This window comes from Microplitis mediator, chromosome 10 (genome assembly GCF_029852145.1).
Source record: "Microplitis mediator isolate UGA2020A chromosome 10, iyMicMedi2.1, whole genome shotgun sequence".
NCBI lineage: Eukaryota > Metazoa > Arthropoda > Insecta > Hymenoptera > Braconidae > Microplitis > Microplitis mediator.
Window position 1 is genome coordinate 1735967 of NC_079978.1, and position 18269 is coordinate 1754235.

An 18269-nucleotide genomic window follows, 5' to 3' on the forward strand; every position below is an offset into this window, starting at 1 on the left:
TAAATATTTTATTTAACATTTACTTTATTTATTTTTTTATTATTTTTTCCTAATTGGAGTATTTAGATGACATACTGGATAATTAAAAGTAATTGCACTGACTCGTGCGGTATCAAGACGCCATTGAAAATCAGCGAGCAGAGTCAGAGACCAGAGCAAAAATGGATAATGGATCTGCTGTTCGGGCGTATCGAGTGATATAAAATTTATGAGATTTACTTAAATAATATTTAATACAAACCAGTTGTCAAAATTTTATAAATATTCCAATAGAGCAGTGACTTAAAATTTTATTAAAAAGGTATAAATTTAAATAATTTTTTACTTATATTTTTTATTTTAATTATGAGTCAACATATGAGTGACATTTAAAGTACTTGTGAATACTAATTATTTTTAAATAATTAACCCTCATAATTATTATTATTATATTTATTGTGGTATAACGGGACAGTAAAATACTCTGTCAATTTTTTTTACCAACATATATATGAAGAATGTGTCTATATATGACATTCTTAATAAATCAATACAGTGTAGAATTAAAAACCAGTATGACATAAATATATTGATGTATGTGAATTTTTGCAGAAAGAAATAAAATAAATATGATGTCGGATCGCAAAGCAGAGTTGGAAAGAAAGAAAGCGAAGTTGCAGGCGATCAGAGAGGAAAAGGAACGACGTCGCAGAGAAAAGGAGCAAAAAGATGTATGTTTTTTTTATATATATATATTTAGGAGATTAATTGATTGTTGGTAATGATTGTTAATAAATTTTGATTGAACTGAAGGTCGAAGAAGCTACGGTACGAGCAGCTGGTACTGATAAAGACCATCGTAAGGAACTGGATGCGATGCTTTCATCCCTGGGAGTTGCTCCAGTGTCTGGTACATATTTATTACAGTGTAGATTTTAAAATGAGTGTAAATGTAGCAGACATGAGACAATTTTTAAATTACATATGAAAAAATACTCAATTAAATTGATAAAGTAAAAAAAATGCATGGACTGATTTTAGAATTTTCTAAAAGTCCATTTTTTCATTCTCTTGGAAAAAAAAAATTTATTTTATTATTTTAAAGTTTTAAAAATTGTCAGATGACCACCAACTTTACTGCCATGATTTTAAAATATTTATAATAAGAAAATTTTTCAATTTATTGTAATTTGATTTAATAGATGTGCTGTCTAGTCTCTCGAGTATGAACTCATTAGCTTCGGATCAAAGTGCCAATGCAACTCCTGATGCTAGTATTCAACCATCAAGTATCACTTCTCCACAGAGGTAATAATTGTTGATAATTAATTATTGATTAGTGTTAATCATTTAATAATTTTTTTAGTGGCGCAATTAAGAAGAAATCAAATCGCGAATTAACAGTAGTATCAGTTGCCCACACAAACATTCCGCCAAAAGAACCAGTAGTTTACAGCAAACAAACCCAGACAGCGCAAACGACACAGACCTCCCACGACGGTGAGTTTATTATTTTATCTATGGATCACTTATCATTTAAATTTATTAATTCAATATATAAATATTAGACTGTTTCATATTAAGCGACTATTTTTTATTTTTTGAAGAACTTTGAAAAATCGAAAGGGTATGTTAAAATATGTTGACAGTTAAGATATGAGCTCTCAATATTGATATTTAGAGGTGGCTGTTTATACTTTTCGGTTTTTCATTTAGTAACATGGTAAAAAATACATAACTTCCGAAAAAATCAAGATACAGAAAATTTCTCCTCAAACATTTTGTAGCAAATTTACCGACCTACAAAAAAGGTCTTCTATGATTTTTGCATAAATTCAACCATTCACAAGATAACCGACGTCAAAGTTTGATACAATTCGAAGAACTTGTTGTTGCTCGTTCTGAATTTTATACGATGTCGACTAATGAGAATTCAGGAATTCTTAATACAGTTTTTAGTAGGAAATTGAATGCTCTATAAAAAAAGTTTCTTATCATTTTTTGATAAATCCATCTGTTCGAAAGTTATTGGAGCATGAAGTCAAGTTAGAGTAAATTTTGAGATCTTTTTACTTTTCCGGCGAAACTATCGGACTTATTATAAAATGTCACAGGATATTTTTTGTAGACAATTTTATTATCTAGAAATTATTATTGATAAAGTTTTTTGAAATTCTGCATTGTTTTCTAGTTATTTCCATTTTATTGCCAAGCACCGAAAAAAAAATAATTCTTATCGATTTTAAGAGCTTGGCAATAAAATGGAAATAACTAGAAAACAATGGAGAATTTCAAAAAACTTTATCGATGATAATTTCTAGAAAATAAAATTGTCTACAAAAAATACCCCATGACATTTTATGATAAGTCCGATAGTTTCGCCGGAAAAGTAAAAAGATCTCAAAATTTACTCTAACTTGACTTCATGCTCCAATAACTTTCGAACAGATGGATTTATCAAAAAATGATAAGAAACTTTTTTTATAGAGCATTCAATTTCCTACAAAAAACTGTATTAAGAATTCCTGAATTCTCATTAGTCGACATCGTATAAAATTCAGAACGAGCAACAACAAGTTCTTCGAATTGTATCAAACTTTGACGTCGGTTATCTTGTGAATAGTTGAATTTATGCAAAAATCATAGAAGACCTTTTTTGTAGGTCGGTATATTTGCTACAAAATGTTTGAGGAGAAATTTTCTGTATCTTGATTTTTTCGGAAGTTATGTATTTTTTACCATGTTACTGAATGAAAAACCGAAAATTATAAACAGCCACCTCTAAATATCAATATTGAGAGCTCATATCTTAACTGTCAACATATTTTAACATACCCTTTCGATTTTTCAAAGTTCTTCAAAAAAAAAAAAATAGTCGCTTAATTTGAAACAGTCTAATAAATATATATAATATCAATTAATAATCTCAATACAATATAATACAATAAATCCTTTACTGTTTGCACTTTCCTTAACTAAAAATAATCAAAGGAACTAAAATAATTTAAAAAAACGTCTGGACACCGGATGATCTCGCTGTTTAATATTTGTCGTAACTTAAAATTTAATTATCATTATTATTATTTTTAAAAATTTTATTCGGCGAGGAAACTTACATATTCACTTAAAAATAATAAAACCCTCGGTACAATAATGCTCTTCGTAACACAGTCGTACAGAAGCACAACTATTTTTAAATTTAAATTATTAGATTTATTTAACACGAACAAAGTATAGTCTCTAATAATAGAATCTAAACTAACTTATATTTTTAACAATTTGAGTATCACAATCACGTCATTATTTTTGTTTGTTAATTTCATCAATCACTTCTCAAGTCATAATACCTCATCAATCATTTGTTTGTTATCATTGTTTATTTATTTTCTTTTCTTTTATTTATTATTTTCTTTTCTTTATTATTTATTTAATTAAAAATTATAATTTACTTTTATTATTTTAATTTTTACGGGACTTTATAAAATAATTCCAGCTGAAATTATTTTTAAATACTAATAATATTAACTGGAATTTAATAAAATTTATATGGTGGCGGATTAATACAAATAAATTGTCTAGTTATCTATTAAAAAAAAATATATAAAAATTTAAATATAAATTCCTGGGCGTTTAATTGATTTTACCGCAAAATTAGTCGAAATTTATAAAGAATTATGGTTTTATTATTTTATTTAATTACTTTATTAATTTATTTACTTATATTTTATTTTGTCATAAATATTGTTGAGTTTAAAATCGACTGATCTTGCGGTTTTATCTAACACGCGTGTATACAACTCTTGTGTGTATACAAATTGGTGAAAAAAACAACTGTGGGTGTTGGACACAAGGACTGTCCGCCTCCTCTTCCACAAACACCATCTACTCCTACTGTACAACAACGTCACCAACTCACTCTTGCTCCGCAGGATACTTTGAGACTGACTGGTGGCGTCCCAGGAAAGGTGGGTCTGCACCAAACTACCTATGTATGTTTTGTCTACTTTTATACTTTCCTCCCATTAATTGTAATAATTACTATTACATAGTTTTTAATAACTTGCTCTAATAAATGTTTAAAGCTTGAGGGGTGTGGGAAAACTATCAGCCTTAAACGCCTTCTATTCATGAGTGTCAATGTAGCAGACATCAAACAAATTTAAAATTAATAATAAATACAATAAATAATTAATAAAATTAAATTTTTAAAATTTCAAAATTAATAAGTGCATTTTTTTGAAATTTTTTTTTAAAAATTATTTACTCTATTTATTTATAATTTTAAATTTGTCTGATGTCTGACACATTCACACTCGTCTTCTATTCGCTTAATCTCTGGCTCTGCTAATTTTCCTAAAACTCCACACCCCGTGCGTGGAAAAATTAATTTTAATTTTAACTTTTTTTGACAACTAATTCGCGACAGTACAAAACAAAACAATTTATTATAAAACACGCACGCATAGAATCATTTCAAGCGCTTGCACAAGTTAATGCTTTACTGCGCTTATTGCAAATTAAAATTTAAAAAATCTTAACATTGATATTAACAATAAATAATAGATAATTTGTTTAATTATTAAATGTGTTGCGTGGCTGGAGTACAAATTACCTGGCTCAGGTTCCTTGAAAACTCTCCTTACGTTTTTCCTATTCATTAATATATTTTTTAAATCTAACTCTTGTCAGTAATTAAAATTTGTTTTGTTTTTAACAACAAGTATTTATTAATTAACTGATTAATAAATAAATAAAATATGAAATGATAGTGAAATCTATTGTGGAGAAACTTGGGGGGGTGGGCATAAGTGTGACAAGGCATGTGTCATTGCTTTAAATATTTTATTTAAATAATATCCGGTCGCTGAGAAGAGCAATAGTAGTTCTGGGCTCCGTCCGTGCAACAATTATTGAATATTTAATTTAAATTACTCATTTAAATATTTAATGCACGTATTTTTATAATTACTTTTATATTTTTACATTAAGTAGTTTAAATTTTTAGTAGTATGAATATGTATGTTTCCTCTGGTAATCTATAATTAATCACACACAATGAAACATACAACACCTAACTACATTCAGCGTATGTAATTATTTGTTTAATTACTTTTTTTTTAAACGTCAAAATCTTAAACAAAAAATTTTTTTATTTTGACGACTGCGGAATCATGCCCTGAGTGTAGGGAGGTTCTTTCATAGTCCATTTGATAAATTATTTTAATTTAAAAAAAAAAAAAAAACAAAATTAAGACTAGAAAGTATTCATAAGTAACTATTTTTTTCCCTCCCCTCCTCAGCTCATGCATTCGACTATTACGGTAAGTTATGATTTCTCTTGGTTTTTATCGAGTCTTAGATGCAGTTTAGTATAAATACGGCCATAGAAAAAAATAAATAATTAATAATATTTATAAAATTAAAAAAAAAATAAATCGTCATTTTTAACTCCAGTATTTAAATTAAGACATAAAATATACTCTCCACCCGGTATAACATATGCATTACGTAAAATAAAATATTTATATATTTTTTACAAACAAGACTACTCTTTTGCTCTTCTTTTCTTCCCGGTATCGTCGGTGCACGTGGGGTCTATCGCACGATTTAAATTAATATATTCAAAATTTTGAATAGAAGGTCGTTGATATTACGAATAAACTACGCCTTGATGCATGAACAAGCCAAGTGCTCTACTCCTATCAAGTATTTAAAAAAAAAAAAATTCAATAATTAATTTCCGATGCAGAGTAAAAAATTCTTGTCACAACTTAACGCACCTTCCAGAGTTCTCGGAAGATATTCACGGTCATCTATTAGTTTATTTAATTTTATTAAACTTAATGTATCTATTGTTAATTTAATACTTAATGTAATTAATTAATTAACTAAAAGATATATCGCTAAACTAATAACACTAACGTCTAATAAATTCAGTAATAGGGAAAAAAAGGTGCGACTAGTGCTTGGGATAAATTACTGGAGGTTTGAAGAGGTATTCTGACAGAGAATTAACAAAAATTTGTTAGTCTCAATAGAAAAAAAAAATATCTAATTGATTAATAAAATTTATTAGAAGGCGATTTAACGCTAGAGCTTTGTCAGGGCAATGTAATGCATGCTAATTAGTTATAACACAAAACACCCAACTTTAAATTGTTCCCATTCCGATCGATTGCTGATTTCGATAAACTGTTTAATTATTTAACGCGCAAGTTGAATAATTAACGGATCGACAATCGAGAGGAATAACGCGGAGCAAACAGATGAGATACAAAATTGATTGACATTTTCTTTTCCCTCCTTCAAGACGAGTACAATCTAAATCCTGGTTTAGAGTGGGAGGACGAATTCACAGGTAGGTGATCTCTACTCAGGTGAATCGATTTATTAATTGTGTCACGAGCATCTCGAGCTTCACTCTTATCTCACATTCACTTAATTAAGAGCCTGTACAATAGTCTTTTGTCGTTAATTTTTATTTTTAACTCAGTAAAGTCATTTAAATTATTTTTTAAATCCCATCGCACTTAAATGAGACTTTCCAGGCTCATGATCACGAATGCTCGTTAAAAATATAAATAAAGCTTGTAAATGCTGTGTTATTATTTATTTTCACAGCACAATTGTACATAAAAAATATTATTTTTTAAATTAATGCCATGCGTACTTTTAATTTTATTTGTAAAGCACAACTTTTTTTACGCTGGCTAATTCGACTACCTGTGAATTTCTCGAGGTGCACGATAAATTAGTATTCAATCCATTTTTAAAATATATTAAAAAACCCGCATGTTAAAGAACAATTGTTTTTGCAATGTACTCTAGTATGTAGTTTGAATTATTTAGTTTTTATTTTAAATTTAATTGTAAGTGCAAGTGCATGGACTCGGGAAGTTGCGTTATTATTTATATTTTTTCTTTTTATTATTTTTATTTATTGAATTCCTTTACAAATATTTTTATTTTTATTATTATTTTTCCTCACATTTACTCGTCATTCATCAGTCATACACATTACGCCATTTGCTCGTTGTTTTATTTTTTTTTATTTATTTTTAATGCATGACAGAGGAAAGGGTGGAGAGAAACGGATTAAAAAAAAGTTATTGAATTTATTTATAAAAATTTTGGATAAAATAAAAAAAATTAAATTGCCGTCACTCTCTACGTATTTTTAAATGCATGCTTACGCGTTTGTTTATTTTTTTATTTATAATTTATTTAATTCATAAGCATGCCAAGCAATTGCGCGTAAAGTTGCTTTAGATTCGCTTCCTTATGAAAAAATAAATCATTTTAAATTTCGTATAATTTTTTTTACGTTAATTTGAATTCAAAATAAAGAAATAAATAATTAGTCATGTAGAGTTTTAAAAACGTAGAGTTAAATTATCGAGTAGATAATTAGTTAGGAGTAGAGTTAGGGACACATGTCCAGGAGTAGCTTATTCACCACAGTTTTGACATATGATGATGGCCAAGCCGAGGATGAGGAGAACAGCCTGCCGCATATCGACGGTTTTCAAAGCAAACTCCCGCCTGGTATCCTGCCTCATGGTCTACCACAAGTCAAGGAAGTGCTGCCAGCGGTAACTCAAGACGAACAGCAAAAGGAACCTGAGAAACCTAAAGAAAGTAATTAATTTTATTTATTGGATATATTGGTAATTATTTGTCATGTCACACTTTGCTGATTTGGTTTTTTTGTAATTATTTCAGTTCGTGAATTAAGTGAAGAAGAAAAACAGATGATAATATTGTCGGAAGATTTTCAACGTTTTCTTGATAAAACAAGTCGACTGGTTGAACGTGCGCTTGCTGAATCCGTTGATATTTATACTGACTACACTGGTACTTTGGATGGTGAAGATGGAATGTGAGTTTAATTTTTTATTGATAATTTAGTCGTGGTTTGCATTGACAAGGAAATGGTCTTGTATTCAAATTGCATTTGTTGAAAAAATTAAATTGGAATATTAAATTCTCGGGAGACAGAGACGAAGAATTGAATTTAAAAACCAGAAGTAAGTAAATTAAATTTTAATTGTGTATTATTTTGTACAGGGATGAGAAAAGTCATCAGCGTTTGTGGTTGAATCGTTCATTTTTCTGCGATCGTTGGTCACGAAACCGTTGTGTCACTTCCATGGACTGGTCGCCACAGTTCCCTGAACTACTGGTGGCTTCTTACAACAGCAATGAAGACGCGCCAAATGATCCCGATGGAATATGTCTAGTTTGGAACACTAAATTCAAAAAGACAACACCTGAGTTTATTTTTCACTGTCAGTCGGCAGTCATGTCAACAACTTTCGCAAGATTTCATCCAAATCTCATTCTCGGCGGTACTTATGCTGGTCAAATTGTCTTATGGGACAACAGGGTACAGAAACGTACCCCCATACAGCGGACACCACTTTCTGCTAGTGCTCATACGGTAACAATTATTTTTTATTTTGTAAATATAATTAAAATTTAAAATATTAAATGCTATATAAATATTTTACAGCATCCAGTTTATTGTCTGAATGTCGTGGGTACACAAAATGCCCACAATTTGATAAGTATTTCAACGGATGGTAAAATGTGCTCATGGAGTCTTGATATGTTGTCGATGCCACAAGAATCATTAGACCTTCAGGCTAAACAGTCTAAGCCTATCGCGGTTACTAGTTTGGCATTCCCATACGGCGACGTTAATAATTTTATTATCGGCAGCGAAGATGGTACCGTTTATTCAGGTTGGTACTAATTAGTAATTTTAATTTTTATAATAATAAGTAAATAAACAATTAATGAATTAATTAATTAATTGGCCAATTAAAAATAATAATTATTGTGTTTAATTGTCTTGTGTAGCTTGTCGTCACGGAATAAGAGCCGGTGTAACAGAAACATATGAAGGCCATCAAGGCCCGGTAACGGGAGTGAGCGCACACGCGGTACAAGGTGGCATTGACTTCTCACATCTGTTCCTTACCTCGTCCATTGACTGGACAATAAAACTGTGGAGCTTGAAAGAAAACAAACCACTGTACTCATTCGAGCACAACGGCGATTACGTTTATGACGTCGCTTGGTCACCGACTCACCCCGCGCTCTTCGCGGCGGTCGACGATTCCGGGAGATTGGACTTGTGGAACCTCAATCAGGACACTGAGGTACCGGCGGCAAGTGTCGTCGTCGATGGATGTCCTGCTCTGAATCGCGTCTCCTGGACTCCCAGCGGGCTGCATGTTACCGTTGGAGACGACTCTGGTAAAATCTGGGTCTATGATGTCGCTGAAAATTTGGCGCATCCGCGCGGCGATGAATGGAATAAATTCTTGTACACTCAGCAAGATTTGAAGAACAACAAAGCTGATGATGAGCTGGACAAACTTAATTTGAATTCTGGGCCCTCTAGTTTAACTTCTCTGTCATCGATGTCCTCAGTACCCATTAGATAAGTCGAGTCATGAAATTAATTGTATTTTAATAACTAATTACAGTCAATTTAAAATATTATTTAAATTAGCTTAATTATTGTAAGTGCTAAAAATCTGTCGCTCATTTATTTTCAATTAATATAGAATATAAAATTGACTTATTTGTAGTTTTAATAAACTACGAAAAATAATAATAATAATACTAATTAATTAATTTAATATTAATATTAATATCTATGCTTGTGTAAATACAAATAATTTTATTTACGTTAAATTTTTTTTACATCAAAATTTCACTGCTAAATAAATAATATACATAAATATGTTAAATTTATTTTATTTTATTTTATATTTATAAAGAATATATAAATAATTAATTATTGTCATCAACAAAATTAAAATGTATTTTATCTTATTCTAAAAATATTATCATAAATAAAAAATATCTACGCAGTGAAACAAAATATTTGATGATAATTCATAGAGATATAGAATCGTCACCTTAATTTATAATTTAGAAACTCGAGTAAGAAATCGTCTTACCATAAATAGTGTGTCAAGGAAAACAAACTTAAGAAAAACGTGTAAACTTAGACTACATAAGGAAACCCGAAGGTTTTTCATGCTCGTATTAAATCACTGTCCAATGGAAGGAGAAATTTACGCGCCATATATTATACATAATATCATAAAAAACAACAATATAAATAAACATTCACACATATACATAAATATACATATATATAATAAAAGTGATATCACCCGTTGACGTCAGTGGAAATCGAAAGGACACTCGTCATTGGATCCGTCAAGTTTAAATATAAAATAAACTCTCAACCGTGTAATAATGCAACAGTATCATCAAAGACCGGAGACTCACTCGTAATATCCACGGATCGGCGGTCGCAATTTAAATACGCGCGTTATAAAATTCACAGTCGATCGAGCGTGGCCGAATCTAAATAAAAAAAAGCCACCGGATCACGTCAACCGCAGAATTGGTCTTGGTCTAGACTCGACACTATAGATATAGATTAGCAGGCTCTAGGCTCTAGAGTCTAGACTTTAAATGCAATTACAATAAGTTGTGTCTATCATCGACCATTGTCCCAGTAAATTGAACGTTCAATGCTCCCTAAGTGTAGCACGAGTTTATCGAGGGGTTGAAGTAAGCCATCAGGTCTTCGACCCAGCTCTCGCTTTGTGATGTAAGCCCGTATAGTCTAGTATGCAGAAAACGTTCAAGTTATTGGAGCTCATAATCCAGGTTCCAGTCATACCGGAATTTGAATTCATCTTGCAGGGCATCGGTGGAGCCATCAGTTCATGTTTGAATAAATAGTTGATCTGACGTGAATCATCACATGACGATTGAGCATCTCAGTATGCCGATTCCTGACTGTAAAAAAAACTAGGGGAAATCTATATATATCCGTGGCAAGATCGATGAATCCATTGATCTCGCGAGGATTTTAGCGCCGACGCGGAAAACGCGGAAGCGAAAAAGGCAGATGCGTTGAACGCTGAATGTGTATTGGAAAGAAGGGGAACATTGTTGTCGGTGATGGGGTGCCAGAGGCAAGGGGACTGAAAGAGAGTATAACACACACTACTTGCTCTACGTACACTAAATATTTAACGTAACGTTTCGTTACATTTAGCTACAAGTATCGTACGTGTGCTAGTAACTGGTGGTTTATGTACGTAGTGGGATCGCCGGATCAGTCATCGGTCCCGCGCCGCGCGCCCGGTTCTCTGATAACTCCTCAGTTCCTCAGTCAGTTGTCCTCGAGTCTTTGGATTCACCAGTTCGTCAGTGAGTGCTGAGCCAGTTTGAGATCAACCCAACAGTTTTATTCAATTGTCATAACGCAGCTCACGTGTCAATTGTTGATATCGATTAACGTTACTTACCTATTTGGAGTTCACTTGTCTATTGTCTATTGACTGCTCTGAAAGGTTCGCTGGTCAGGATGGCCGATAGAAAGACTGGTCAGTGACCTGATTTTATTATTAAAACCTTTTTTTTTTTTATTAATAATAATTATTATTACATTAATTATTTATTAGAATACTATCAAGTGTTTCAGTATCTGACGTAAAGATATGACTCACTGGATGTTATTGGAGTTTTTTATCAATGATTTTGTGTTGACTAACTCAGCATGTTAGCATTTTTATTTATAGACGTTATCGATATGATTGAGTAATTTTATCGCAATACTGCATATATGTTGCATTGCGTTACGGTTATTTACTTTTTATTGTTATTATTTATAAAATTTCATTGTAGTTGTCATTGAGGAATAATTTTATTGAGCTTGTCTTCTTTTTTTTACGGCTGATAGAGCACATTGTGATGACGCCTAAGTCCAAGACTGCTAAATCAACGACGTTAATTATTGAACGTCAGGCACTGGATCCTCCTGAGCGTATCAACGACCAGCAAGATGTTCATATAGCTGGTGGCGACCACAAAGGAATTGTCATTAACAAACACGCAGTTGCTGGTATAATCTCTCTTACTACTAATTAGTAATTATCTACTAATTACAAGGCCATTAGTGATTAGAAATTAACTATTAATCAATAATTAGTAATTACCAGAGCTATAGGACTGGTATTGCGGTGGATATTTACTGATATTTAATAAATTTTCATAAGAAAGGCCATTAGTGTTTAATTAACGATAACGCTTTTTACGTCACTGATAATATTTATATTTAAATTTAAATTCAAATAAAACAGCTGCGTTATTTTCTTATAAATGAGTCAGATTTATTTTAAAATGGAAAAATATTTTTACAGTTTCAAATGGGATTTATAATCCGGCCCACGTTTGTCTTGAATTTCGTGTATTTTTAGTAAGCGCGCAAACTAAAAAACATACACAGGAATCTCGTACATTACAATTTTGGTTTATTAATTCGTTATCTGAAGCAGAACATCCTAGTGTTGCTCAAGAATTTTTTCGAGAGCTTGTTAGTCCACAAGAATTTCCTCGAGGTAAATAAACAAATAAATTTAATTTAATTTAATTTAAAATTTATTTTTACTGATTCATTGATTTATAAATTTTTAGATTACGTGGGATTCATTAAAAAAATAATGAAACTGATGCAGCATAAGTATCCTAGTATTAAAAAGCTAGAAGTTGAATTAAAACAACTGGAAGAACCTATTACGCTACCTACTAGGCCGTGTAAGTACATCAATCATAAATTTAACTTGATAGACAAAATAAATATACATATATATATATATGTGTGATATAAGAGAATATATACTAATGTAATGCAGATTATTCTCAAGTGGTTAAGCAAGTAATTGCCCGAACAAGGGGTCAAGTTAATTAAATTAGTCTCATTGACACGAGTGGTCCATAAAAAAAAAAAAAAAAAAAAAAAAAAATTCCGTTCATTGCTTAGTAATTTATTATCACTTATCATTTATTAAATTAAAAATATTAAGATTAATGGGATTGAGATGATTGGCTAAAATAATTTAAATCACCAATCATTTTTTAAGCATTCATATATTTTATGTAAGCATATAAATAAATATTGCATTTAATTCACAGCTCAAACTGGCTACTCTCTGTTCACACTTCCTCGCTCTAAGAAAAGTGTTCGGATAGCAGGTTCGATTTAGGGAAAAGAAGAAAAAAATTAATTATTTAAAACACTGTTTGAAGCTCTGCAATTTTTTAATTATTAATTATTGACATAATAATTCACAGGCTCTTAGTGTGTTTTGTCTTTTCTGAATGTATTTCTTATTTTTTATACCAATTACCAATTGCTCGAGTCTTTATTGACAAATTAACACCGCAACACTTACTCATATAAATTATTAATATTAGTGCGAATGTAGCAGACATCAGACAAATTTAAAATTTAATAAATAGAGTAAATAATTAATAAAATAAAATTTAAAAAATTTTGAAATTAACAAGTGCATTTTTTCGAAATATTATTTTTTAAATTATTTACTCTATTTATTTATAATTTTAAATTTGTCGTCTGCTACATTTACACTAATTTATTAATTACCATAATTTATTAGTGAATATTTTAAAAAATATATACATTTTTTTTTATACATAAGAAAAAAAAATACTTGCACGAATGCAACCATAGATGCACAAACGTCAATTAGATTTTTAATTAAAATATTTTTGTAGTAAATTACCGTCAATATTTTAACATATTTATTGTTAATTACCATCAATATTTTTAAATATTCATCGTTTATTAACTCATTTATTCAAATTTTCTAATTCACTAGATGTTTTGTGGTAGAAAATTAGTAGACGAACAATTAGAATTTATTATAATTATAATTATAATTATAATAAATAAATGAGTTATGGATTTGTAACCATAACAATATTGAGTTAACAATCATGTTCTTGTGCTTGTTTTATCATATTTTTTTTCAGCATAATCAATAACTGCCACACTGCCCTAATTTTTAGTTACCGTCATATCTACATGATTTCACTTTTATCATGCAAGCTAAACTAATATACAATATATATATAAATATATAAACATTCATATTTACATGTCACTATCAACAGTTTTTTAATAGCAACTTCAATAGATAAATCATCAATCACGCTATTCATTTAAATTTTAATCGTCATTCATAAAATATTTTTATCAACTCCAGTCTTTCGTAACTTAATTACTAAAATATATTTTTTAACTGATTAACAATTTAATTACTTTTTTTTAGTGTCTGCTGATGAAACAATAATGGGACAGTCTGTTGAATTGACGGCTGAAAAAGTACTTGAGTTAATTGAATCTGCGTATCCAAATCCCGTAACTGTGATCGATATTGCCAAGTAAGTATTCATTTAATTAATTAATTAATCGATTAATTAATAAATGTATTAAACAATAATTATTAATTTTAACAGACAATACAATTGGGAACCAAATGCAGTAGAAGCGATAGTGAACGAGTTGCAAACTAAAGGACTAGTTAAAGCAATGGAACATGGCGCGTTTACTCGCGTAGCTCATGAAGACACTCAGATAAAAGTTGTCAAACAAATGCCAACAATGGCAAGTGCTAAACAACCAACAATAGCAATTATCACTGCTCAGTACTGCGAGAAACTTGCCGTTGACTCGATGATTGAAAATAAGGAAACTTTTGTTCGTTACACTACTGTCGGTACGTTTAATTATTATCAATTATTTATTTTATTACTTCTATTTACTCTTAGAAATAATTTAATCTAATGATATTAATAATTAATGATTAATAATTAATTTTAACTTTCAATAAAACCGGCTTCTTTAATCTTACAAGCAATAGATATTTTTATGATGCATGAAACTTTAGGTACTGCAAGTTCTCCAGATTCTACTGATGGTGTACCCCGAGTAATTTGCCGATTTGGTAAAGTAGTTTGATAACAATATAGCTGTGTTATTATTCAATGCTATTAATTGACAATTAATTATAAATAATAAATAAATTTATATCACCGCTTTGGAGATTGTGCTTAAAAAAAATAAAAGGTGTCACCGCAGATCATTCTTACACAGGAAATAATTCATTTGTATAAATTTATCAGCTTTATATCATTTGTTTGTTTAATTGTCTAAACCTAATTTAATTAGTAATTAATAGGGGAGTGCGAATCGTGTTCGAATTCAATCGAATCAAGTATCGAAATTCGAATCGAATAATTTGAAAACTTTGGAATTATTTGTAACTTTTCAAATTACTCGATTCGAATCGAGAAAATTGTGATTTATCTCAGAAGGGAAAGGGAGAGCTTAGTTTTTAAAGTGACTAAAAAAATTTTTTTTGTAGATTCGTGTCTGAGCTTTATTCACTTCCGATAAAAATTTGAATTATTGGAACAAATATTACAATTTCAAGTCGTTCAAAAGAAAATTTTTGAATTATTCGTAAATTTTCGAAAAATTCAAAGTTCGAATCGAATAATTCGATTCGATTTGATACGAATAATTTGTAAATTCAAACTATTCGCACACCCTTAGTAATTAATAGGAGAGTGCGAATCGTGTTCGAATTTAATCGAATCAACTATCGAAATTCGAATCGAATAATTTGAAAACTTTGAAATTGTTTGTAACTTTTCAAATTACTCGATTCGAATCGAGAAAATTGTGATTTATCTCAGAAGGGAAAGGGAGAGCTTAGTTTTTAAAGTGACTAAAAAAATTTTTTTTGTAGATTCGTGTCTGAGCTTTATTCACTTCCGATAAAAATTTGAATTATTGGAACAAATATTACAATTTCAAGTCGTTCAAAAGAAAATTTTTGAATTATTCGTAAATTTTCGAAAAATTCAAAGTTCGAATCGAATAATTCGATTCGATTTGATACGAATAATTTGTAAATTCAAACTATTCGCACACCCTTAGTAATTAATAGGAGAGTGCGAATCGTGTTCGAATTTAATCGAATCAACTATCGAAATTCGAATCGAATAATTTGAAAACTTTGAAATTGTTTGTAACTTTTCAAATTACTCGATTCGAATCGAGAAAATTGTGATTTATCTTAGAAGGGAAAGGGAGAGCTTAGTTTTTAAAGTGACTAAAAATAATTTTTTTGAAGATTCGTGTCTGAACTTCATTTACCTCCGATAAAAATTCGAATTATTGGAACAAATGTTACAATTTTAAGTCGTTCAAAAAAAAATTTTTGAATTATTAGAAAAATTTGAAGTTTGATTCGATTTGATACGAATAATTTGTAAATTCAAACTATTCGCACACCCTTAGTAATTAATCATGATTACAAAGCACAGGGACGTGTTAATTTAAAAATGTAACATATTGTTTATTGTTTTATAGGCTCCGGGATCGGCACGCATTGTCTTTGTTATTTTTTTGTACAATACACCATTTGTTTGTCACACAAAAAATGTATTTAATTACTTATTAATATTCATTTTTAATTACAGGTGAGTCTAACGTATATACACTAGGTAATATCGGTGATCATCGGATAGTATGCACAAAATTACCGCGAGTTGGCCATGAAAGAGAAGCTATGACTGCCGCGGGAAATACAACGACACGATTACTCGGTATTTATTTAATTATTTTTTTAACTCTATGATTTATAAATTAATTTAATTTTTTTTTTATGTAGGAACCTTCCAAAAAGTTGACTACGTCTTTCTGGTGGGTGTCGGTGGTGGAGTACCTCATTATACCGATTACAACAAACATGTGCGACTAGGTGACGTCGTCGTGTCTTATCCAACACCAATGACAAAAAAATATGTGTATATTTATTGTGAAGGCGCTAAATTTAATGAGGAAGACGGCAGTTATCATTTTGATACCAAAGAATACTGTCCTGTTAATTTGGGACTCCAAGAGTTGGCGATGAATATTAAAAAGCAGGTAATTAATTATTAGAAATCATTTAATTTGTGATTTTAATCACTTAATTTGTTCGTTAAAAGGCTGAGGATGAATCAAATGTACCATGGAAAAAATATTTAAAAGAAGGCCTTGAAAACTTGGACAATCTTCAATCAGAGCATGACTTTAAACAACCGCCTTTAGAGTCTGATAAATTGTATATGGCTATCGGAGATCGGGATGTCATCGAAGTTGCACATCCGGCCGCTCCACAAGACACTCCGAACAAAAGGTATTGTCGTTTAGTGATTCAAATAATCCAATTGTCTTATTGAGGAGCCACTCAATTACTCAAACTATTATAGTCATTAGTCATTACATTAAAAAAAAACTAAATTGTCTTGTAGGATGATCGGGTGCCCCCGCATGCACTTGGCATCAATTGCTTCCGGTAGACAGATATCCCGGGACGATCAATTGAGGCAGAAATTTGCATCGCGATTTGGCTGTCTGGCTTTTGATGGAGAAATGGATGCTGTCGTCGAAAGTATACTGGGTAACTGCAGAGACAGCTTTGCTGTGGTACGAGGAATTTGTGATTACAAAGACGGTTCGCGGGGCAAAGAATGGCAGCCTTATGCCGCTTTGGCGGCTGCCAGTGTAGTAAAGTCGATTATTTGCTCGATGGACCCCCCGACTAATGTTTAATTTTTAGACTTTATTAATTAATTAATTAATTAGAGACTTGAGATAATTTATTGATAGTAATATATTTGAAAATAAAAAGTTTAAGAGTATTGAGTATTATGTAGAGATTTAAAGTTAGCTTGCGATTAATCATAAATAATAAATCAAACTTGCATAATAAAAATGCGTATATTAGATTTAGGTCATTAAATAATAATAGTTATTTAAAACAAAAAGTATTTAAGATAAACCTGATAAATAATGAAATTTTAAATGGTACTGTTAAAAATATAAATAAATGTTTATTAAAATGTGATAGACACTTAGAGAGTTATCTATCAAAATGGAGTATTTAAAAGTGATATAAGTAGTAGGGGTCTGCGAATAATTCGAAACTTGCCGAATTATTCGGAAATTTACGAATAATTACAAAGTTTTTTTTTGAAAGACTTGGAAAAATTGTAATATTCTTTCAACTAATTCAAATTATTGTCAGAAGTAAGTAGAGCTCGGACGCGAATTTACGTGGGAGTTTTTTTGGTTGCTTTTAAACCTACACTGTAAAAAATCGGGAGTGGATTCGGAGTGATTCGGATTTTATTTAAATCCGAATTCACTCCGTCACTCAGAGTTCCGGAGCTTTAGAAAAAATCGCTTCAAATTTTATTTAAATCGGAGTGAATTTTACTCCCATAGGATCAAATAAATAAACAGTAATCCGCATTCACTCCGATTTAATCCGCAAATTTTTTACAGTGTAAGCCTTCCATTAAATAAAAATTGAATATTTGAAAACTGATCATAA

General features: G+C 30.3%; 2 protein-coding genes across 39 annotated transcripts; both read left to right on the forward strand.

The window, feature by feature from the left end:
* Positions 1-148: 148 nt before the first annotated feature.
* Positions 149-9734, forward strand: LOC130676651 (cytoplasmic dynein 1 intermediate chain-like). 35 transcript variants are annotated; one of them, XM_057483023.1, is made up of 13 exons: positions 149-301; positions 592-710; positions 793-889; positions 1182-1287; positions 1346-1479; positions 3831-3968; positions 5280-5300; positions 6290-6337; positions 7441-7617; positions 7702-7858; positions 8047-8419; positions 8492-8723; positions 8842-9734. In XM_057483023.1, the coding sequence occupies exons 2-13, from the start codon at positions 609-611 to the stop codon at positions 9429-9431; spliced, it is 2175 nt and encodes a 724-aa protein (XP_057339006.1). In that variant the 5' UTR covers positions 149-301; positions 592-608; the 3' UTR covers positions 9432-9734. The 35 variants fall into 35 exon arrangements, with proteins under 35 accessions (XP_057339006.1, XP_057339008.1, XP_057339009.1 ...); XM_057483025.1 differs by having other exon boundaries at positions 7465-7617; XM_057483026.1 differs by having other exon boundaries at positions 3831-3944.
* Positions 9735-10825: 1091 nt separating this feature from the next.
* Positions 10826-17703, forward strand: LOC130676654 (uncharacterized). Of its 4 annotated transcripts, XM_057483060.1 has the most exons (12): positions 10826-11402; positions 11759-11920; positions 12219-12416; positions 12493-12612; positions 12991-13050; positions 14151-14262; positions 14338-14597; positions 14769-14825; positions 16369-16494; positions 16560-16816; positions 16879-17069; positions 17185-17703. In XM_057483060.1, exons 1-12 carry the CDS (start codon positions 11384-11386, stop codon positions 17483-17485), a joined length of 1863 nt encoding a protein of 620 aa, XP_057339043.1. In that variant the 5' UTR covers positions 10826-11383; the 3' UTR covers positions 17486-17703. The 4 variants fall into 4 exon arrangements, with proteins under 4 accessions (XP_057339043.1, XP_057339044.1, XP_057339045.1 ...); XM_057483061.1 differs by lacking the exon at positions 14769-14825 and having other exon boundaries at positions 10833-11402; XM_057483062.1 differs by lacking the exon at positions 12991-13050 and having other exon boundaries at positions 10833-11402.
* Positions 17704-18269: the final 566 nt, after the last annotated feature.

Bases quoted from the DNA above. Each gene is read 5' to 3' on its own strand.
- LOC130676651 (XM_057483023.1), top strand. From the start codon at position 609: ATGATGTCGGATCGCAAAGCAGAGTTGGAAAGAAAGAAAGCGAAGTTG. The intron at 1,288-1,345 runs GTAATAATTGTT...TAATTTTTTTAG, and splicing joins AGTATCACTTCTCCACAGAG to TGGCGCAATTAAGAAGAAAT. The intron at 7,618-7,701 runs GTAATTAATTTT...TAATTATTTCAG, and splicing joins ACCTGAGAAACCTAAAGAAA to TTCGTGAATTAAGTGAAGAA.
- LOC130676654 (XM_057483060.1), top strand. The intron at 13,051-14,150 runs GTTCGATTTAGG...ACTTTTTTTTAG, and splicing joins GAAAAGTGTTCGGATAGCAG to TGTCTGCTGATGAAACAATA. The intron at 14,598-14,768 runs GTACGTTTAATT...ATGAAACTTTAG, and splicing joins TGTTCGTTACACTACTGTCG to GTACTGCAAGTTCTCCAGAT.